The sequence below is a fragment of the Ciconia boyciana genome, chromosome 8 (assembly GCF_034638445.1).
Source record: "Ciconia boyciana chromosome 8, ASM3463844v1, whole genome shotgun sequence".
Taxonomy (NCBI): Eukaryota; Metazoa; Chordata; class Aves; order Ciconiiformes; family Ciconiidae; genus Ciconia; species Ciconia boyciana.
In genome coordinates, this window is record NC_132941.1 from 44,601,280 (window position 1) to 44,624,728 (window position 23,449).

The 23,449-nt window shown below is 58.7% G+C and overlaps 1 protein-coding gene across 1 annotated transcript in view; it reads right to left on the reverse strand.

The window, feature by feature from the left end:
- The window catches only part of PSD (pleckstrin and Sec7 domain containing), a 37,160-nt gene extending 21,110 nt beyond the window's left edge, over nucleotides 1–16,050 (reverse strand). The window contains exons 1-4 of the mRNA XM_072869921.1: nucleotides 15,274–16,050; nucleotides 15,092–15,194; nucleotides 14,122–14,590; nucleotides 7,798–8,241 (exon numbers count right to left, since the gene is read on the reverse strand). Coding sequence (XP_072726022.1) covers nucleotides 7,798–8,241; nucleotides 14,122–14,590; nucleotides 15,092–15,194; nucleotides 15,274–16,050 — 1,793 coding nt within the window. The remainder of the gene's footprint in view (nucleotides 1–7,797; nucleotides 8,242–14,121; nucleotides 14,591–15,091; nucleotides 15,195–15,273) is intronic.
- Nucleotides 16,051–23,449: the final 7,399 nt, after the last annotated feature.

Below are 23,449 nucleotides of genomic sequence, written 5' to 3' on the forward strand. Positions count from 1 at the left end.
CTCACAGGCTCTTTGCTTCCCAGCAGCAGAGGAGATGAATCCATCCCAGCAACTGGCAGCCATGGGTTGTGGTGACTGTATTTTTTGCTAAAACTCTATCTGCTATCACAGGGGCACAGGCACTGTCCTCTTCCCAGCCCAGCAGCTCCAAGGCTGCATTTCCAGCCACAGGCTGAGCTACAAAATTCAAAGCCACCCCTCCACCACTCCCCATGCTCCAACTGCACCTCCAGAGCAAGCGGCTGCTCAGTCACCCTCTGAAGCCCTTTTCATTCTCCTCAACCACCATCACTAAAAACTCCCAATACCCTTCTGGACCTTGCCTGTCCTGCCTGAGAGGTTGTCCTCCCTCACATGGCCAGTTCTTGGAGCCTTCCGGGAGCAAACCTAGAGCTCTGAGTCTCCCCGCATGACCTCTCTTCCCAATCTGTGGTCCTCAGCTTTCCTATCTAGGGCTGAGCATCCAGGCATGGGGCCATTTACAAAACCTCTCTTGCCCTTCAACAACTGTATCTCCCTGCAGGCTCCCAACCCTTGGCTGCAATTCTTGCCTTGCTTCTTGCAATGGGAATGCAGGAATCACAGCCTGGGTCTCAAAGCAGCTCTACCAGCAGGATCTACTGTCCCCTCCCTCACCAAGTCCCCATACCGATTTGGGGTTTTACACCAGCAAAGCATAACCTTGCTCTCAGGATGAGGCGCTACCCAGCCATGCCATGAAACAGGTTTTCTTCCAACACTCAAGCCACTCCCATGCTGTTAAATACGGACCATCAGCCTCGATAGGCTGGGAGCGCCCCATTTGTGGCACCTGTCTGTCACCACTCAAAGCCCCAGCTGGCTTGGAGAATGTGTAGTTTAAAGAGAGAAAACCAAGAGCCCAATCCTTAAGCAAATGGAGAACAGAGCAAAGAGACATGTCCACGTCTGAGACAACTGAGGTGATGCTAATTTTCTTGCCAATGAGCTAATGTCTCAGGGTGGGTTTTTTTTAGTGTACTTTCTAAAGCGACATTTCAGTTTGGCTTGAAGAAACACTGAGATAATATTTTTTACATTAGACACATTTTCAACCCGAGAACTGGCCCACACTTAAGGAATAAAGATCAAATTTGGTATTGTGCGAGTATCCTCGGCGTGCCTGAAATGAGTCATCCCCGAGCGGACCCAGGGCTAGCTCATCCCTCTCGTGCTGCCCGCCTAGGACAGCCACTGCCGCTCCCCATGTCGCCAGGAGCACAGGTCCCCCTGCCACCTCGGAGGTGTTTGCTAGAAAGCCCGGGTCCCCAGCGCCTGTGTCGGCAGCAGCAAGGCACTTCTGGGGGTATCTGCGAGGAATGCACATGATCCAGCTCAGAGCTCACCCCGGAACAGAGGCTCTTTTCCTTGACCACCTCCCACCCCAGCTCAGCACGAGGACCAGGTTCTGCTCCCAGCCCTGGGGAGTAGCTGCAGGACCACAGTCCTGCTTGGGGTCACTGCACCACAGACACTCCTTCTCCAGGGCCCAAATGTTCCTTCTTGGGGCCAAACGCTCCTTTCCTGGAGCCAGATCCTTGTCTCGCCCCAATATTCCTCCTCTGGCCGGCTGCCTGGAGCCCAGCAGGAGAGACTGCAGCACCTTCCCTGGCTGCAATGCAGCGTGTCACTGCAGGAGCCCTGACGTCCTCTCCACCTTGCCACCACAAACCAGGCTCACCCAGCACCATGTTCTCTCCATGGCTGTCAACAACCAGGAGCAAATCTTCTCTCCTGGTTGTGGGACAGCAATAAGGCACTAGCTCAGCAAAGCCTGCCCCGGAGGGCTGAATTCCAGCTCCTGGCTGCCAGCAGGGATGTATCTGCATGGTGGGACCCTTCCTACAACAACGCCCTGCTCCCCAGGAGCGGGGAAGGAGAGACATCCCTGGGGACAGGCTGGGCCGGGTGACCATTGGTTTCAGCTGGGGGTGCTCAGCTGAGCTCCTGGGTTGTCCAGGTCCTGCCTGACACATTTCCAGGTGAGATACCTGCTATAGGAAACTCAAAACCTCCAACCACAATCTGAGTGACACTTGCTCCGCATGGGAGGCTGGTTTGCATCCTGCACCATGAAGGCAGGGAGGGCAGAGAGCCTGGTCCAAGACCATGAGGGACACGTGCATGGGGCAGAGCAGCACTCTGCCCTCGATTCCTGATGCCCTGCACGCATGGCTAGATGCCCGATGCCTCCACCAAGCGAGCCCAGCCTACCTAATATTGCTGCTAAGAATGTACCAGACCGGATCTTTGGCTGAGCTAAATAAATGCAGCTCCCTCCATCGGTCTCAGCGGAGCGACTTTGATTTATGACAGCCAAGATCTGGGCTGGTTCATTCCTTGCAGAATTGAAGTTAGGGCTGGGAGGACACTTGAAGGTCAGCCAGACCAGCCTCCAAACACAGGCGGGGCTAGTCCTGCTTTCTGGCAGCTCTAGAGTCCAACCTGGTCCTCAAATCACCCAGCCACAGCAGCACCCGCCAGCATTACTGCTGCCACCTCCAGGTAGGACCAAACTTTGGGCAGCTGTGGCCTTCCTGTTTCTCTGCAGAATTCCAGAGCCTCCCCTGCAGCACCAGCCCTCTCCAGAGATGCCTGCCTGTCCTCCATCACCCCATCCCACCAGCCCCTCTTGTGGGGGGCACAACCGCTCCTGCAGAGGACAGGGGCTGACTCTGCAACCCCACCAAACAATTCCTGGAGCCAGCTGAGAGCCTTAAAATCCGGTTACTCACCTGCTGGGTGGAGGGTTGTCTTCTGCTTCAGAGACACAGATGCCATGGGGTTAGCGCAGGGAAACCTGGGTCTCTCGGACCCCAGCCTAGGGGCTCTGGGTCAGACCTGGGGGCTGGAATTAATGCCTGACACAACGGGGATGTGCTGCTGCCTGTGTCCCTGTGGGCAGCCCTGCCAGCCCTGGGACCCTGCCTGCTGCCCCCATCCTCCATGCCGTGGAGCGCCTGCCCCAGCCCCCAGCATTGCCACCCCATCCTGTGCCCCAGCTCCTGCTGCCCTTCATGGCTCGACACAGAAATGCTTGGGGGAAAATCCCCCCCAGGCTTGTGCCCCATTTCTTGCCGTGCCAATGCTTGTGGGGAGACCTCTTCATCCTGCACCCCAGCCTTGTCCCCCTCCTGTGCTCCCATCCTACGCCATCCCTCCCTTCCCCTATCTCCATCCTTTCCTCGTTGCCCTCCTTCCTCTGCTCAGCCCTCTCCCCCCACCTTCCCGCATTACACCCCGAATCCACCCCACAGGGCCTCAAACTGGGCACAGCCCTCAGGGCATCATCTCACCAGTTTGCCCAGTGCCAACTGGGAGCTCAGGCCAGCTGACAAACCTGCGCTGACCTCGGGAAGGGGGGGGGCACCGGCTCACCGACTGCTGCAGTAACAAAAGGGACCTTATAAAGAAACACAGCGGAGCTTATTGGCAGGGCCCCGGCGCTCCAGCACACGCCAGCAGCCGCGATCTGGCAGGGAAGAAGGTTCCACTCCCGGCGCATCCTCCGCCCGGGGCTGCTGCCAGCCCCACGGGCTCCCCGCGCCGCCCACGCAGCCGCAGCTCCAGGGCTGAGCTCTCCCTCTAGCGAGGCTCCGGCGTGCTGCCCCTCACTGTGGCGTCTGGCCCTTTTCACCAGGCAGTTTGCAGTCCCTCCCTTTGCTGCTGCTTCTCCTGCCTGCCCTTCTTTCTGTCCCGCCTCAGGCGATGCCCCCGATTCAGGTCCCGGCAGAGCCTGCCTCGCTCGCCTCGCACGGGGGTGGCACGGGTGGCAAGTCACATCCCCTCCCTCCGCTGGCACTCCTCAGGGACCGGCACGGCTGTGCCCGGGGCCAAGGCTGGCTCCCGAGGAGTGGGACGGGCAAGGGAAGCTGGGCAGCTGGATTTCAGGGGGCTTGCACCCCCAGGGAGATGCAAATTGCCCATTTACATCCCATCGTGCCTGTGGGGCCGGCATCCCCGGGCTGCCTGCGTACGGGATTGCAGCAGGCGAGGCAGCGGTCCGGGCCCTGGCTCGCGCCTGGCAGCACGGCAAAGCTTTGGGATTTGGATCCGCGGTTGCAAAAGTCTGTCTGCCACCGCAGGAGCAACCTCCCTGCAGTCCCCAGGGCTGCCCTGGCTCCTGCCCCACCGTCTCACCAGCACCGCATCTGCCCCCAGCCAGCCCCGCCAGCCCCAGGGGGACCCTGCCAGCCCTGGAGGGCTCTGCAGGTCACCGTCATGGCCTGGGGACCTGGGGACAGAACGCTTTAACTGCAGCCCTCTGCCCAACGAGAGGGCGGGACCTGCACACCTTCACCTCCCACCCAAATGGGGTGATAACCTACTCACACACTGGGGGTGCCACCGTGGGGCGTCCTGCTGTGGAGGGGTGGGGAGGGGGGTCCCACACTGGGACCCTTGCTGTTCAGCCACTGCTCCCTCCCTTTTAGCCAAGGCCAGCGGAGGAGGTGGAGGCACCCCAGTGCCCAAGGAGGCCTTGCCAGGTCTGCACTTAGGCACACTCCTCATGTGCAAGGTCACGATAAAAGCATGGTCTCAGACTATCGCATGCCGAGGGACACCAGAGCCTTGGTATGAGCCGCAAGGCTGCGTAACCCAAGGCCGCCAGCTGCAGGGGACACCCTGTCTCCCTGGCAGTGCAGGGGGCATCATTGGCTTGGCTGCTTCTGCCACTGAGAGAGATGGAAAGTCACGGGCTGCAGGGACACCCAGACCCCAACCATTGCAACAAATAACGTCAGAGGTTTCAGGGACACAAGAGGGATGGCCACAGGGCAGCACACACAGGTCTAGACCTGCTGGCGTTTGTCACCAATCACCCCTCATGCCAAAGCCCTGCAGCCTGAGGTCACCTCTACCAACCCTGAGGCCGAAAGCCAGCGTAAAGCACAGCCTCCACTGCAGAGCCCCCCTGCCTGGGGTCCCCAGTCCACCTGAGTTGGTGGTAGTCGGTCTGTACTGCTTGTGACCACAGGTGGTGGCACATCCCCTGCTCTGGCCTCGCTGGCATGGGTGATGTTGCATTACGATGGCTGCAGAGGTTCCTGAGCTCCTTTCCCCAGCAGTTTCCATTAAAGACCCCTTAATGGGAGCATCACAAGGATACCCCCCACTCAAGCAGGTGCCACTGCCAGGCACCAGGAGCCGCTGACTCCAGCTCATGGGAACCTTTGAGCAACCAGCCCAGACACTTCTTCAAACTACTTGGGAAGCTTCAGCTTCATGGTCAGCTCCACTCAGAGTCTAGAAAGTTGGTAGCACCAGTGACGGGGAAAGAGGAAACTTCTTGCATCTCTCCCTTGCCAGAAAGCCCTGCTGCCTGAGGATTGACCCTGCAGATGATCTGCTCTCTCAGCCCCTGGTACCCCATGCCTTCCCTGCTTCCCAGTCTAGCTCATGCTGCCAGTCCCAAGCTCCACTCCTCTCCACTGCACAAGACACCAGATCCCAACCACACCTGCCTCCCTGTCTGCCATCGCCCACAGGGGCTGCAAGGGGAGGCTCGCTCCATGGCGGGGAGCAGAGAGGTGGGCTGCTGCCTGCCAGGGGCCTGCGGCAGGGCCCTGCTCCCCCCCACCTCATTTCTCACCATCTTTCCTGCAGCCTCTGCTTCAGGCCGCTGCTGGAGCCAGGGCACCTGCTCAGTTGCTGCGGGGCAGCATGGCAGGTCTGAGCATCACCCGCAGCCCAGGAGATGGGCAGGGCCTGTACAGGACTAAGAGAAGAGCTGTGCAGGGACCTACCAATAACGAAGGGAATCGTTTCTAAATGGGGAAAGTAGCTGCTTGGGACTCTGTGTGCACGTGTAACAGAAGGTGAGGTTAGTGCTTATGGTGCTATGGAAAGCCCAAGCCTCAGGGTCCCCAGGCCAGGGAGTGCAGTGAGGGCTTCAGCCAGGTTTCCGCCACGCTCCCCTGCCACCAAAGCAGAGGTACTCCTGCTTGTGAAGGCTGGAGGAGAAGAGAAGACAAGAGGCTCAGCAAAGGTGGGCTCAGCAAAGATCCAGGGCAGTTTGGGGAGGGACACAACACCCCTCCATGGCCTGTGCCGCAAGCCAGCGCTGCTCTGAAACCTGAGCTAGGAGGGGAGGACAGCACCGCAGCGTCTTCGGCACTGCCGGCACACTCTGCGCTCCACTGACTACAAACCAGTGAGCGAAAACCTCTGTTAAGACACATTATTGCCGTTCCTGCTGCCAGCTGTGCCTCTGCACCCTCACACCTCCCTGTGCCCCTGCAGCAGTGTTGCTGTGGTACAATGGCACCCTGTGGACGGTAAGTCAGACACTGTCCTCTCAGTTTCTCCAGGGTGCTCTGTTTTGGTCCCTTGCCTTGGCAGAGGAATAGGAAGCCAATTCTTCCTGCAGAGAGCATTGATCGTGGCTGGATATTGCCAGCCTTCATTGCCTTGTGCCTCTCAGACATCACCAGTTTTACTGCACAAGCCTGGCCTCTGTGCCACCATGTCCCTGGCTTCAGTGTTGCAAAGAAAGGGAAGGCCTAACCCGGTGCCTTTCTGCCCCAAAATGCCCTTGGAGTGATCCAGGGACCACAGAGCAGATGTGATACCTCACTCTCCTCTCTTGACTGCAGACACCAGAGAGGACACAGAGCTCAGATCCCCACCTGGTCACCCCAAGCTGAGACTACGAGGATGGCACAGGTTGCAACCAGAACTGACATAGATTTGGTCTGGAAAAGACCAAACCCAAAAAAGTTTGGTGTGGAAGACCAAAGCCTAGAAAGTGGATGAGGGATTCAGGAGGCTCTGGCATTGCACAGAAGGTCACTGGGCAGAGAGACCTTGCAGGGAGGCAATGCAAACAGGAAGGTCAGAGCTGGCATGACTGAGACACCAAGTTCTCCGAGAGCCGCCAGCTCTGCAGCGGAACCACTGGACCAGACCTGACATCCAGACCGGACCTGACCACACTCCAGATGAGCATACCCTGGAAAATGGAAAAGACGCAGCCTGCCAACCTGCCACATCACAAGTGCCTCAGCCCAAGACCTTGCTGGAGGGGGGAGGAGTGCAGGAAGGTAGTGTCTCAGCCTGGACATGGTCTCACAAAGGGACAGGTTGGAAGTGGTGGGGCTGAGCTCCCCCAGCCTGCTCCACCAGAGATGTCCCCAAGCATGAGGCAGCCATCCTGAGCCTGAGTGCAGGCAGGCTCAGAGCAATGTACAGGGAGCTTCTGGTGGGCTGTACTCCTCTCTGCCCTCCATCTCCGAACATACACAAGGCTGAGGAGGTTCAGGAGGCCAGGACAATAGGTACAAGACTATGGGACTCTTGCCCTCAAGAAACAGGAGGCTGCTACTCAGATGGTGAGGGAGTATCAGCAGCAGTATCAGGAAGTCTTGGCCTCCACGAGGGAAAGGCTGTTGAATTTCTACTGGTACTCAACTTCTGACTGGCCTCTCCCTGCAACCACCATGGATGCTGGACTGTCCTGCAATGGGAACCATCACAGGATTGAAGTCCTGGGACTCCCTGCTTGCTAGGCTGGAGGAAACCTCACACCCCTCCAGAACCAACGAAGCTGGCAAAGATGAAAAAGGAGATGTACTCCCACTGACACGCCTGCCACAACACCATGGTGATCACTGGCCTGATCGGCCACTTCACAGAAAATCCAGCACACCCAGTCCTGACCCTTCGCCTCTTCCCCAGCAACACAGGTTAGGCTCTGGCTGCAAAAAATGCCACACAGGGTTAGACTCCACACCAAGCCTTGGTGGCCCAGCTGGACAGCAAGCAACTTTGGTCACTCACCTCATGTTGGAGGCCAAGGGAGTACCAAAGCTGTCCTCTGAGCGGCAAGGGCTGTGCCGAGCACCCTTCCTTCGTCTCCCCCGCTCCTCCTCCCTCTCTGTCCAGGGGGCATCTGTGGCCGAACTGGTCCCAGAGTCCGGCTCCAAGTGAGCCAGAGGAGCAAAGTTCTCCTCGATCAGCTTGGCACTGTCTCGGATCTGTCCCTGTATTTCTGGGGTGAGGGCTGGGAGGTCAAAAGTGAAAAAGGTCCCATGGGTGCGGGCTGGGGAGGAGAGGATGTCAATGGAGTCCAGGCTGGTGTAAGATGTGCCTTTGGCTCGATGGGACTCCACGATGCTCTCAAAATGCTTGCTGAAAGAGTCCATGCCATCCTTGGAGAGGCTGTGCCCTAGGAGGAAGGGCACTGGAGACTTGAGCATACCCTGTGTGTCTTGGTCCATGATCCTAGAGGGAAAGAAAGTGAGAAGAACTGGTCACTGAGGAGCAAGGGATCGAAGCCTTGAAACAAAAGCCCATGCTCTGCTCCAGAAGGAAACTGGGGAGGGCAGAAATCTCCTCTGAACATCTGTAGACCTCCAAGGAAACGCCTTGCCTGCCCAAGACATCATGGGAAGAGGGCCTGGGCCGGCCTCCCTCCAGACATATGCTTCTCCTTTAATGTGCCACAGACTTTTGTTCCTTTAGTGGCTCATCCTCATAAGAAGCTTATGAGATGGCTACTGTGCCCAGTCACTCGACTTGAGCTTAGATCCAATAAAGGGCTCAAGCACCAGAAGCAGGATGCAGTTCAGCTCCATTTCCAACCAAATCTGGAAGTGGCTGAATTTTCCACGAGCCTTCAGAGCTCCTGGCACCCAGAAGGCTCCTCCTGAACCTGCTCAGGACAGTGCAACACATTCCTCCATGAACACAGCACCATGGTCACTGAGCACTGCACTCAGAGCAAGACCAACCCACCTGCAAGGTCTGCTGGCTGGTCCCAGGAGACGTCTGGGACCCAGCACAAGGCGATGCTGAGCCCCAGGAGACATCTGGGACCCAGCACAAGGCAATGCTGAGCCCCAGGAGACACCTGGGACCCAGCACAAGGCAATGCTGAGCCCCAGGAGATATCTGGGACCCAGCACAAGGTGATGCTGAGCCCCAGGAGATATCTGGGACCCAGCACAAGGTGATGCTGAGCCCCAGATTTCCCCAGGCAGTACACAGGAAGCCTCACACTCAGCTCTGGGCTCAAGGACCTGAGCTGGCCCATGTCCTAGAGGCCAGGCTTGGTCCTGGCTCATCATCTTGTCAGGGATCAGCCCCGCAGGAAGGCCCAGCCTGTCTCCAATGCAGGTCTGGGTCCAGCCCAACACAGGAGCTTCTAAACCCTGAAGCCCTGAGTGTTTTGTCCTGTAAGTGAGGTGAAGTACAGCCTGCCCATCCGTCTGAGCACGTGACAACAGGGACATTTCCAACCCAGGGAACATCAGTGCTTCAGCCGTACAAGCATAAACGCAGCCCTAAAAGCCTACTTTACTCATAAGCCGCTATCATTTTATTAAAGCGGCAGAAAAGATACTTGTTATGCCACTCTCTCCTCTGATTAAAGGAGAGGAACTGCTCCAGCTCGTCATAACGTTTGTTACGAACAAACAGCTTCATGCAGAGGGCTCAGGAGATGCGCTGCTGTTACAAGCACCAAATGATTTTCATTCATTAACCTTCACATATCGCTCAAAAATCTCACCCTCATTACTTCAGCAGGCCAAGAGCTGGCAGCTTGACTCCCCGAGAGTGCCGGTTGCCTTCAAGGGGAGTGCAGCTAAAGCAGACACAGGTAAGCAAGGCAGGATGGAGGCTGCTCTCGCCCATCCACCGGCATTTCCCTGGCTGTGCAGCACTGCTCAACGCTCTTACCCTTCCCATAGGAGCCCCAGGAGCAGCCACCTCTGGGGTGGCTTTCTGGCGAGGACAAGGCAGAAGAGACCTCTTTAACATCTGCAGATGAGCTTTACAGATGCGAATGTGCATTCACTGTCCTTACCACCCAGCTGTGTGCTACCAAACCAAGCTAACACTGCTGACTTCATTTTGCGCCTCGAATCCATAAGAGGGCGACGGGCTGTGCCGGGGAGGGCAACGCCAGTGGGCGGAAGGGACCTCGTTCCCAGGAGAGGGAGCTGGGCTCATTCTTGTGATCAAGTATATTGCCACCAAGCCACAGAAAAAACACAGCTGGTTTTGTCCACGCCATCCGAGCTCTGGAAGCAATCTCTCCACCCCGAAATATCAAGCACAAAGCTGTTCAGCTCCAGAAAGACCTAGTCGCAGCAGCATGGGCTCAATGCTGCCTGCACACACCACTCCTGCTCAGACCTAGACGCTTCATCAGCCCCCATTGCGCTGCCCAGCCCTTCCCGGCTGCCGCCCCCCCGCACGCCGCTCCGGCCCCCCAGGAAGGGTCACCAAGCTGTCACCAAGCCAGACAAACGCAGCTGGGAGGAGCAGAGGAAGGGAAGAGACACAGAGGCTGTAATCAAGCATTTGCGCAAGGGCGACAGGCAGCGGGAAAGCAAATAGGTTTCCAGCCTTAAGCTGGTGCGGGAGAGGTGGTGAGTCTTCCTTGGGAAAAGGCCAGGTGGGTACGGAGGGGGAGAGGGAGCCGATGACCATGCTGCATTGCACATCAGCGCCAAAGCCAGCAGCACTTCAGGCGAAGGTCTGCCCGCGGGGACCGCGGGGTCTGAGCAACTGGGCTTCAGCAGCTGCGCCTGACAGCTGATGGAGGGGAAGGGGCTCGCCCCGTTCCCCCCGCCTGGTGCTGCAGAGCCGTGCCATCCCCAGCGGAGGGGAGAAGAGGAGAAAATCTCTCTCCTTGGGCCCTCAGCAGTTTTCTCTCCCTGCCAAATGCTCCTGTGACGCTCCAGACCCCTGACTGCCCCAGCCATGCCCCACTCCCCCGGCCTGCATGGGCACGGGAGGTGTTGGGGGGGTCCCAGCTCAGCCCAAAGAAAGTGAGGCCATACAGCACCACCCAGCAGCCCCTCGCTTTATTCCTCTCTGAACAAAGCTCTTGTGTGGACCGGCCCCAGCGGCTCCTTGCACTCCCCCAGGCTCCTTCACACATCTCCTCCAGCTCAGCAACTGCCCACTTTTAGGGCTCAGTGTCCGACTCCAACCCGTGCTCAGCTGCAGGTGCTGACCACGGGCGCTGCAATCTCCTGCCGGCTGCCCACACCCCCCTGCCACGTCCATGCCGTCACGCTGGGGTCACGCTGTCCCCAGTCCTCCCCCGCGAGCTACAGGCATCTCCTCCCACTCATTGGCAGGCGCCTGCCGGCATCACCCCGAGATCCCCTCTCCAGCCCCACCAGTGGGAGCCTGCGGGATGTGGGACCATCATCCCGCCGCAGCTCTGTGGCCACCATGGGCTCTGGGACAGAGGTTCAGCCTCAGCACAACACATCATAGGCTTGTGGCTACTGAGGCAGGCTAAGCCTGTGCTTAAGCGTTTGATGAAATCAGGGCCGTAACTGTTTTTTAATCCCCAGCAAGGCTTGCCCTGCAGCTATTTTTCTCTGTGCTGAGCAGCGAGCACAAAGGCTCTGGAAAGGCTCCCCAGGTAGCAGATCCAAGGGCTTTGCCAGGCGAGGCTGCTCTGCTTGCAGGGAGAAAAGGCATTTCTGCCTCCTGCCAGCCCTCCGCGCTCTTGGGGGAGTGGGGCCCCCCCTGCAAAGCCTCTTCTCTCTTATCAGCCCAAGGCACCGGTGCTGCTGGCCAAGCTGGGCCCTGCCTCCAGCTCAGCCAGCACGTCTGCCAGTGCTCGGGGGGGAGGAAGGGAGTTGAGCCTGCTCTCGCTGACAGGTCTCTGCTCTCTGGGACTAATGGGAATAAAGACAGTAAAGGCTTAGACTAGTCATTAGAGTCAGTAGGTCTGACTCTAAATATATTCAGGGAGCAGATTTGCTGGAAGAAGACACCGTTTCTTCCGTCACTTTCCATGTCTCGTTTGATTTTGTGTTGGTTTTTTTTAGCCCAATGTCTGGCCAGCTGTTAGCACGCTCACTTATTTTGGGAGGGCAAATCACCAAAGAAGATGCCTTTTGGCCACAATATGAAGGACCACAAGATAGTAACAAGCCAAAATCCCTCTTGCAGAGGGTGCTAAACCTTTAAGGCTAGATTTTCAAATGGATTTACATGTCTAAATGCTGCAAATCAGCATCCAAAGGTGCTTCAGTAATTTTGAGGACTGGTCCTTCCCAGCTACCGGGCCAGGCCTGGGGTACAGCAGCTCCTGCAGCAGCAGAACAGTGCAGGCTCCAGGGAGCCTGGGGGGCTTCTTATCCACCCCAGCATCACCCCTCCTGTGAGCAGACAAAGCAGAAAGCTTGAGGTAGAAAACATCAATACTGGTGACTGCTAAACAGGGAGGAGGACTGCAGCTGCAGTGCTCAGAAACAGTGCGTAAGCAAAAATCCAGGGCTGCGGTGCAGGGACTAAACCAGCTCATGGTTTGAGGCTCGTGATTTTCAAGACACTGCCTGCAGGGTCTGCACCTACCTGGTGAATATTCAGGGGGCTGCAAATCAAAAGAGCCACTGGTCTACAAAGAAGCCATGTAAAATGAACACAACACCCCTATTTACACATCAGTAATTATACCGGGAGCACTGTCTTTAGTGGCAACAATGCATTTAAGGACACATCCAAGCCTTCCAGCACTGTTTGGAGAACTACAGTAAGGTATCTCAGAGGGTGAAAAGCAGGCCTAGGCTTACAGCTCACAGGACTTGTAGTGGCTTAGTACATATTTGGAAATAAAATATCATTATGCAAGATAATTGGTACAGTAACTTGAAGAACTTGCTTGCAGTGATAACAACTTTACACCTTACTCAAAACCTCCATCACTATTCATTTGGAAAAAAAATATATTAAAAATGGCTTATTTTCAGCTTTTCTCTAGAACTCAAAGTTTTTGAGGACAGGGTGGGCAGCAGGGAGGAATGTATCCATCCCCTCCACTAGAGATGCAAGGGCTGGACAAACTGGCAGGAGCCCAGCTCCCCTTGGGACGCACACCTTCCCTCCCCATCAGCCCAGCACCTTCCTGCTGCTCCTTCCCAGTGCAAGGGCACCACTAGGGGTTATTTTTTCATTACCTTTTCCCACCACCGACATCAAACCCTCCCTTTTCCTTTTCTTCCACCTAAATGCTCCCTGCCTGCCTTTTGCACAGCTAGGTGAGTGCGTGCTGCCATGCGGCATCCCAGGCATCGCCCTGGCTTTGCGAGTCCCAGGCGAGACCTCTCCCCACTCCTGCGGAGCACTTGCTGATGATGCTGAGCACCCTCTTCTCACCCAAGACTCTTTGCCAGTACATGTCAGGAGATGCCCTTGGCCGCTGCTGCCTGCACAAGCATCTCCCACTCCCTGCCAGGGCCTTTCCCCTCCAGGCGGCTGTCCCGCACAGTGCTCTGGAGATCCTTCCCCTCCTGATGCCTCCTGGAGCAGGAGGATGATGCCAGTCACTCCTCATGGTCAAACCACCAGTCCAGAGGACACTCCATGGGCAGAGTCTCGTGCCACCAAGCCAAAACGCCATCTCCCATAGGTCCTAATTGGCCGTGCATGGCACAGGGCAGACGGCAGCTCAGATGGCGTTAGCTGCCCATGGGTGGGCAACTGAATGATAACCTTGATGTCACTCACTCCATCAGCCTCCCAGCACAGGATGTTTTGCCACACAAGTGAAAAACAACATGAAAGACAACAAAAGGCTTTTTCCAGACCAACGCATCCCCGACTCTTTCCCAAACACGGCAAATACCTACTGAGGCCAAGGAAAAGGGAACGCTCCCACCACCGAAGCACAGCCATCTGCAGAGGGGAGGGCAGCCCGGCAGTGCCTACCAGCACACAGCAGCTCCAGGACACGGCCTGGGCTCAGGTCCCCTGACACCATCACCCCAACACCCGGCAGCACCGGGGCAGGACGTAATTAACCTGGCAGGACTCGTGCCGGGAAGCCTCGGATCAGCCAGGTGACCTGAGCTGCAGGGCTTACCCCAGGGAAGCGGGGCCCACAGCGCAGCACCTGGGGCTGGATCACCAGCACTGCCCCACACTTCCCATGGGGTGGTGAGGGTCCCCTCCCAGCGCAGTCCCAGTGCCATCTCAGCCCAGGGATCCAGGACCCCATCTGACCCCCACACACAGCTCAGATGGAGCTACCGGGATTTTTGGCTCAGACACTTTTGTCAGAGCCCATTTTGCCATGCAGGGGATAATAAGGAGGGCGAGAGGAGCTTTTTGCCCTCACACATGGAGCCTCACCTTTCCCTGTTCTCCTTCCTCGTCGCCTCAAACACCTCATCATCCTCGTCCCTGTCCCCGTCCTGCAGCCCGTCCTTCGGGCAGCCGGTGCCTGGGGCAGGGGGCTCCTCCGGCGTGCTGTTCCTCCTGCCTGGGGTGCCCTCGAAGCTTGGGTTGCTCTCGCTGTCCTTCTGGCTTTCAATTGCTGAATCCACTTCCTCTTTCTCAGCCAGGATATCGTCGATGTTGGTTTCGCGATAGCACCTCAGGGGCACGGTGTCCAGGTCTGTCTCGGAGTACTTCACTGTCCTCCTTATAATCCCAGTCTCGCAGGAGCCGGGCTTCTGGCTGCCCGGAGGAGACATCTCTATCTCCACCTTCATGTGGCTCAGGCTGTGCTCAGGCACCGACCCCGGCGGCTCAGCGGGCAGCAGGCAGATGGGCTTCTGGGGGGGCTCGGCCAGGGGAGCGGAGTCGGGGGCAGAGGAGCCTGCAAGGGAGCCCCGAGCACTCAGAGTCGTGGGGAGCTGCGCCGGGGAGCCACTCCTGTGGCATCACACGCACAGCAAGAGTGGGGTCACATACGTGATGGGCACCGGGGAACGGAGAGGGGGAGCCAGAAGGAAAAAGGGTGGGAGAGGCAGAGACAGGGTGCTGTCAGTGCTAGTGCACCCGCAGCCAGCCCTGAGCCCCCATCTGAACCCCGAAGCCCTTCTGCAGAGGCAGCTGGGGGCTGCCAGGGGTCAGGGCTCTGCATCACCCCCTTTGCACAACACTTTGCACGGCCGCAGGGGACTCTGCGAGGAGGTTGACAGGTGCAGGATCTGGCCCCAGGAGGACATAGACTGGCCGATCTTGGGGGAATCTCAGCCGTCCAGTGGGCACTGACAAGTCCCAAAGGATGGGCAGCCCCAGGGGGAGTCCTGGCAGCAATTCAGACGTGCAAAGGAGAGGTCGGTCTGGCCAAGGGCATCCCCCCTCGACTTCTTACCTGTCTTTGGGGCATCCACGGAGCCATAGAAGAATTCCCACTTGGCCCTGGCGATGCGCTGGGCATGGGCCGAGCTCTGCCGAGGGTACGGCCACGCGCTGCCCTGCAGAGGGGAGAGCGGTGAGTGGGCAGTGGACGTTGGGGCAGAGCCCGTGCCTGGCTTGGGGCCCCCCAGCACCTACCTGGGGTCGGGGTTCCGGCTGCGGGGGGCTCCTGGCGAAGGCAGGGAAGTCCTCCGGCAGCCCGTTGGCGAGGGAGCGGCAGAGGCAGTCGGCATCGAGGGTGCAGGGCTCCTTCCCACAGGGAGGCGTCCCCCCCGAGGTCCTGCCCCCGGCCAGGAGCGGGTCGGACGCAGAGGCCTCCAGCTTCAGCGTGCGCAGGAGCCGCTGCTGGGGCAGGGGCAGGGGCTGGGGGGACCCCGCATCCCTGCCGAGCTCCAGACTGCGGCTGAGGCTGCGGGGGCCATTGTCCCAGCGGGGCTGGGGGAGCGGCAGGCCACCCAGGGTCTGCACGCTGGCCTTCTCGATGAAGCGGAAGGTGACAACGGAGCTGTGACCCTCCGGGGCCGCTGCCACCAGCGGGCTGCGGCTGCCTGGGGAGGAGAGCACTGGGCTGGGCCGGCCCCGCCGTGGGGTGCAGGGGGCTGTCAGCCGCCCCGCGCCCGGGCAGCTCCCGCTGCCAAAGGCAGCCGCCTCTGCCAGCTTGCGGGCCAAGGAGCCGGTGCTGTTGTAGAGGCCGAGGGGGCAGCGGCGGGCGTCGGGGGCCAGGCCCTTGCGCAGGAGGTGGAGGCGGCCGGCGTTGAGGTTGGGGGTGAGGCAGCGCGGGGGGCTGTGCCTCCCGGCGTCGGGGCTCCCCCCCGCCAGCCAGGGCCTCCGGTCCACCCCGCAGGCGAACGGCGGGGATGAGGCAGCGCAGCCCTCCTCGGGGTGGAAGCGGACGGGTCCCCCTGCCTGGGCCATCCCACCGGAGGAGGGCACGGAGGCGTCAGGTCTAGAGCCCAGCCGGGCAGCACAGGGATGGCGAGGCAGGTTCCCAGCACCCCCGAGATGATGGCTGGGTCAAGGGATGACGCATCCTCAGGCAGCCCTGAAACAAGGGCGAGGAGAGCTGGTTAGGGGAGGGGGGACACAAGAAGGAGTCCGGGGCCATGGGGAGGACAGGCAAAAGGTGTCCTGCCCTCATGGCAGGAGAAAATGATGGTCCAGGTGAGACAGCCCCCTTCAAATCCGCTCCTGCTGCAAGAAGCAGGCGAGGTTCATTGTGAGCATTCACACCAGCACCCCAGACATGGTGGGAGAGCACACTATGCACTTTAAAATGGGTTTCATTCATTCTGCTTTTGGTTGAATATATTTACTACCCACCGCCTACTAAAATCACTTCAATAAGGGGGAAAAAAAAAAGATATACTGGATCACTGAGACATTCTCCAATTAAACTTGCTCAAGGAGTTTAGCATGAGCAGCATGGGCAAGGAGCCTCTCTCTTTGGAGGTCAGCCCGGGTTTAAAGTGTGTCACACCAGCACTTGTTGCAGCTGCTATCCGTGGCACAGACCGAGCTGTCAACACCCGCAGATCCAAAAAGCAGTGGTTACGACAATGCTGCCCTGGGGGAATGGAGCACGCACGCCCTGCTCACAGCTCGCCTGCCTGCCTGCCTCTGCCCAGAGACCCTTCATCCGGACGGGAGACCAGCCACCCCACAGCAGCAGGGCGGTTGGCTGCAGGGGAAGGCAGGACCCGGAGCCCCCATTGGTGCCGCTGGCAGGGCTGCTGACGTTTTTCTTTCTCCCAGTGGAGCTAAAACTTGTACTCATCCTTCCCCGAGTTTCTGTGAATTCCTGGTGTGCAGAGAAGACTCTGCCTTGGCTGCTTTTGCCTGCTGACAGATGCTGGGATACTAAGTGCCTCACTTAGATCTCATCATTTGAAAGTGAGAAACCAAATGCCAGTTGCAAACGAAGGAAAGAATGATTTCTTCTCCCTCTTTCCAAGTACAAACCAGACGGGATTAAATTCCTGAAGGATGTGGGGCTGGATTTTCAACGGTGTTTAGGCTCCAGAGATACAGAGACATAACTGTTAATAAAATAGCCCAAATCACCCCCGTGGGGCAGGCGCCCATCTATCTGCACTATCACACTGCTAAAAAATCTGGCTCCTGCTGAGCAGCAGCAATCTGTAATTCACCCACCGCAAAAAAACCACGCTCCTCTTTGATATGTCAGTCAGTGTTTTTACAATCTTTTTCCCCTGTTATGGTTGTGTTCACATTCAAGGTTGCTGAAGTTAACTGATAAATAATAAAGATGTGGGGTTTATATATTTCAAATGAAATTCCACTTTTTATCTCAACGCAGACTAACACATGCCAAGGAAAAAAAGTTATCACTAGAACTAGTTGGCATTCACTGTAACATAACAAATCTATAAAAAACAGCCTATCTCAATACATGAGAGCTATTGCTAAAATAAATGGGATAAGCACAGCGTGTCCTCCTGGTTATCAAAGGAGAATTATCAAATTCAAAGTAAAGGCCATGCCCGCCTGCGAGCCACCAAAGCCAGATGGCTACACCATCTAGCGGAGTGAGCTTTTCTTTAATAATGAAAGGTAAAACACATAAATGCAACAGAGATGAAAAATCAATGATGGAGCTAAGGCTTCCTGCTTGCTGATTTAAATCGTGAATCAAATTGATGCTCTTTCTTTAAATCACTGTGATGAATGGGTTGGGCTGTAAGGCACCGGTGGGCTGGAGGGAGCCTTGCTGGTCCCACTGCCTGAAGGCAGGGGAAGTCCTGCAAAGGAAAGCTTACAGGGAGGCTGCCCGGGCAGCCCAGGGCACGCGTTCAAAGAGAAAAACTCAGGAGCTGCAGTGTGATAGCCGGGAGCTGCACATCAGTGGGGGATTTCATTTGTTCAATAAAACATTTCATACACACAAGAAACTTGCTCCTCCTGGCTGTCCCTTCTTAGCGGCCGAAGGGACGTCCAGGGATTTTTCCCGGCCCTTGCTTTGAGCTGTACCTGGTGCAACAGGGGATGGTCACTCCCCGTGCAGGCGCTTGCCTGGCTGAGTGGGGCCATGCGGGGTGAAGGCAGCAGACAGCAGGAACTGCTTATGCTGCGGGGGACGAGCACACCCACGCCAGGGCTGTGTGGGGACAACGCGCAGGAGCTGGGGGAGGATGCGAGGGGAACAGGCAAAGAAGGGGACAGGGATGGGAGGGAAGCAAGAGGCGCAGGGCTGGGGGCTGAATTCACACGATGGGCCGCATCTATGTGCCGGACACGGACCACTGTCAGCAGTGGTGGCAGGGAATGGGGGAAACCAGGCTGCGGGTGCCAGGCCCTCTGACGGAGCTGGGGCAGGATGGCCCCCAGGAGGTGCCTCTGCACTCTGGAGGGACACCGAGCAGTTTCGGGGGTGCATTCGTGACCGAGGAGGGGTGCCTGGTGGCCCTGGGGCTGTGGGACAAACAGGGGACCCCTTCCCCAGGGGGTGTCGGGGCGGGGGACGTGCCCCCCCTCCAAGATGAGGCTGAGCCTGCCCTTCCCTCCCCGGCCCTCCCAGCCCAGCACCTCCCGTCTCGGCGGGATCAGCCCTGAGTGGATGTGACATCCATCCGGATGAGGAGGGAGGCCCCCGGCCAGGGGGGCCGGCGGAGCCGCCCGCCCGCCCGCTCCCCCCGCAGAGCCGCCCGCCGCGCCCCGGCCGGGCTCCCCCTGCCCGGGCAGGGGCCCCGCGCCCGTCCCGCCGCACCTGCCCACGGGGGCCGCTCCGCGACAGCGGCGGGCGGGTCGCGGCCCCGCCGGGCATCCACCGGTGCCACCGCAGCCTGGTGCCGCCGCCCGCCGGTCACCGCTGCCGGGAGGGCGCAGAGCCGCCCCGGCCCCCGCAACAACTGCTGCAACTTTCCCCGCTCCGGCCTCCGGCCCCCGCCGCGCCCCGCGCCTTACCGGCAGTGCCGCCGCCGCCGCCGCATCCTGCGCGCCGCTGCTCCGCGCTGCCGCCGGCACGGCACGGCACGACACAGCACGGCACGGCACGGCTCGGCTCGGCTCGGCTCGGCTCGGCTCGGCTCGGTCCGCCCCGTCGGGCGCGGCGCGGTGCGGTACACTACGGTACGGTACGGTACGGTACGGTACGGTACCACCGGCCCTAGCCCGCCGCTCCCCGCCGCGCTAATCCCGGCCCGGGCCTGTCACTCCGCCCCGCTGACAGCCCCGGCAGCCAATGGGAAACCCCCGCTGGGCGCCGCGCCCCGCCCCACCCCACCCGGTGGCACCGGCACACGCGGAGCGAGGAGCGGCCGGACCCGCACCGGCCCCGGGTGCGTGTCCCCGTGTGCGGGCGGGCGTGTCCCTGTGTAGCACCGTGCACATCCGCCCGTCCCTCTGTCCTGGTGTGCGTGTCCCGGTGTAGCACCGTGCACGTCCTTGCGCCCCAGTGTAACACCGTGCAGGTCCCGGTGTCCCGGTGTGCGCATCTCCGTGTGCCAGTGTGAACCTGGCCTCGTGCACTGGTGGGCGCGACCCCGTGTGCCGCTGTGCGTGTCACAGTGTAACACCACACACGTCCCCGTGTCCCGGTGTGCACATCCCCGTTCGTCAGCATGCACATCGCCATGCCTGGCACGTCCCTGCTCAGCGGTGTGCACATTCCCGTGTGACCGTGGGGACGTGTCCTCATGCATGAGCATGCACAGCCCTGTGTCACAGGGCACAGGCTGCCCCCACACCCCACCACTGCTTGGGGACCACGGGGATGAGAAGACAAAAGCTGCCATGTCCTGGGCACCAGGCACCTGCAGTGAGCTGCTGGCCTTTTCCCTGGGGAGCAGATCCCACGCTGGGGACTCATATCTCCAGGGGGTGAGGGGTGTCTCACCCCCAGCACACCACAATCACAGGTACCAAGGTGTCCCACGCCACCAGGGACCTGACACTGCTGTGTCACCAACCACCCCAAGGATGGGAAATGCCACCCCAGTCTCAGGAAACCCCTTCGTGCTACAAGGAGAAAAAAACTCATCCTTTGCATCCCACCCAGGGGCTCTGCTGGCACCGGAGGCGGGTGCGAACAGAGCTGGCAGGGGGCAGCTGGGTGCCAAGGCGACGGGTGCTGTGGCAGAGCCCTCGGCCACCATGCTGCCACCGCGCTGGGTCTGCACGCAGCAGCCGCCAGGGCTGGCAGCCGGCCCTCCCTGCCCACCCAGGCTGACAGATCGATTCGCTATTAAACAGCACTTTATTACCCAGCCCAGCAATCATTATTAAATGTGTGCAAGAGGCGAGGCCCAGGGGAGCTGGGGCCTCACGTGCACATTCCTGCCTGCAAGAGGAATTCGGGGAGAGCTGCCCCTCCTTGCTGTTTTCCCTGCCTGCAGTGAGCCCAGCTCTGTGCCCGCCTGCCCTTGCTGTCATCCAGAAAGTGTGTCCCCTTCTCCCCTCCCAGGTACATGGGGAGAAAGCAGCAGCCTCTCCTCATATTTAATGCATTGAAGCACTGCCATTTTCTCCCTCCTTCTCCAGGCTCCTGCCTGCACGGGGCCCCTCTCCCCCACGCCAGGGACCACAGGTCCCCGAGCTGCCTCGCACACAGCCAGCTTTCCCAGCAGACTCCGAGAAGCTGGGCTAATTAGGGGCCTTGCTGCTGCGGGATCAACGACCTGATTCCTTCAGCAGCTTCTTGATGGCAGGAGGGTGGGAAGGGGGAAGGCTTTTCTCTAAGCCGCAGACAGAGTGACAAATTTAACCAAGTGGAAGAGCTCAGAGCTTTCCCAGTATGTCCGTACCAGGACAAGGCATGTCTGCACCTTCCCAGTGCCTGCAGGCAGCCCTGCTGAGAGCTGCAAGGGGTAAGGGAGAGGTCCTCTCCTGCCACCCTGGCTGGAGATCCAGGCCATCCATGGAAAACACATTTCCTTCCAAACCATGTGTGTTTCCCCCACAGTAGCTGCTGCTGTCCCTACCGCTCTCTGCTCCATATCGCCCTCACCTTCCCATAGCCCTGTAACTCCTGAAGGACATGTGCCCACATCTGTGTGTAGGGCCAGCACTAACATAAGCCTGGCTGGATCAGGATTTAGCCCTGGCTCCCCCAGCTCCTCCTGCTGTGAATCCCTCCCCAGCTGATGAGGGGCAGGAGGGAACAGGGAACCCCTCTGGCAGATGACAGAGAAGGGGACAGGTAGACTCCCCCATGCTCTACCCCACAGCCCCAACCCAGTGGGCTTAGATAGAGTGCCAGGAATGCCATGTACTGGGAACCCTCTTTACTGTCACTTGGGCACTTCAGCACCTCCAGTCCTTGCCTGCAGGTACCACGTCCTTCCTGCATGAGAGTCCACCGGTTCCATGTCATCCCTTTCAGCCTCCTGGTCTCTGTCAGTTCCTCAAGTCCAGCCACAGGCAGCTTCCAGGAGTTTTCTTTCTAACTAGTGCCAGCATTGCCCTTGCTCATCTTCACAAACCTGCACCACACCACTCCCGAGCCCAGAAGGGTGCAGGTGTCACCAGGGCAGCCCAATGAGGAACTTCTGGCTGGGAAGAGACCAACAACCTGGGATGTCATATTGTCCTGGCAGCTGTACAGATCCAGATGACAGTTGGATGGGGAGGGGGCAGACAAGGGCTCCTTTCCCAGCTGGCTCCAGGAGAGTCACACACTGCTGATCCTCAGCCTGTCCCTAGGTGCACAGACCGCTCCTCGTGGTCTCTAGAAAGGCATGCGGCACAGCTGGACCACACAGGCATAGTGTCTGGTGGCAAGCACCAAGGTTTCCCAAGCCTGGCTCTGTGGTAGGTAACTGCGTGACTTCTTGGCCCTCGCAACACATTTGCTCTCACGGCAGCAAGTGGATGCAGGACAAGGGCAATGGCACCCTCACATTTGCTGTGCCAGCTCTTCCCGCTGAGCAGTCCTCAAGCCCCCTTGGCCACTGGCTGTTTCAGACACACAGACACTGCTTTGCTTCTCCTGGCCCAACCACTCATAGCCTGAGAGCTTCTCCTGCAGCTGTGGCTCCACTTGGAGCAAACACCCTGGTACACCTCCGGGCTGCTCCCCTGAGCGCAGGGGGGCTATCAAAGCCATTTGCTTTGGCACAGCCTGTGCTTCAGGCACTGCAAAGGGCATAAGGGCCATATTCTGACTCACTGCTGCCAGAGTCAGTGGGGTTGTGCTTTGGCCTCAGGGCACAGCATAGCCCTGAAAGTGTGGGCAGTCACTCTGTCAGCAGGTGGGTGCTCCTCACCCAGCTCACTGGAAGCACCATGGAAATAGCAACTCCAGCCCTGCAGGAGATAGGTCCCAGTGAGGGCAAGGGAAGCTGAACTCCCCTTTTCTCTGCATTGAGGGCTCTGGGGCAACCAATTAGGTTGCATGTGTTCCCTCAGGGCCTAGATTTAACTACATGGCTCTAATTAATGCCTTCTGCCTCTGGTGCCAACACCCAGCCACATCCTAGCTGTATATTAGAAAAGCCACTGCAATATAAGCCAAGTCTTTAATGGACTGATGCACTTATCTGTTATTCCACCAGGCTGGTGGTTAAGGATAAATGGGGAAAATACCCTTCCTTGACAATCTGTTATGCAAATGCTGCTTTACGGCTTACTCAGGGCAAAAAGGCAGTGCTGGAGATCCTGCCTGCCCCCCCGCCCAAACCTCAGGCTTCTGCCCAGACCTGGATCAGGGGAGAGCACACCCGCACTGTCCTGTGGCTCTTGCAGCTCCCTTGCATGGGGCAGGCACTTGGGACCACGGCAGGATTTTTCAGGGTGAAAGACACTCTGGAAGAGGACACAGACTGCAAAATGTCTTACCAGAGAGAAGAGCCAGTGCAGACTACAGTCTATGTGAGGGACAGCTGCTGACTGCCCAACTGCCAGTGCCCTCCCCAGTGTCCCAGCTCCCTGCCTGGGGCTGCCCCCTCCCGCAGGAGGGACACAGGCTTGGAAGAGCAGAGGTGAGCGGAGAGGAGGTAGCGAAAGCTGTGTGCTGGGCCTCAAAGTGAGCTGTAAGAAAATATTTCTGCAACGCCCCGGGAATACCTGCTGTTACAGAAATCCCCTGAGCCTGTCCCAGCCCCGGGCAGCACCAGTGCAGCGAGCGGGCTTCCCCCTGCACCAGCATTGCTCAGTCAGGATGAAGGCAAAAATGCCAGCGTTGTAAAACTTGTCCTGGGGACGTGGGAGGTGGGGCCTCAGCACAGCTTGAGGTATAAATAATCTCCCTACACAGCAGTTAGGGGAACAATTGTGTGGGAGTATCTCTTGGTAGAAAGATGCTCAGGGAAAAGATGGTCTTGAAGGAAAGCAGTGAGGAGACTTCTGGCTGGTGGGATAT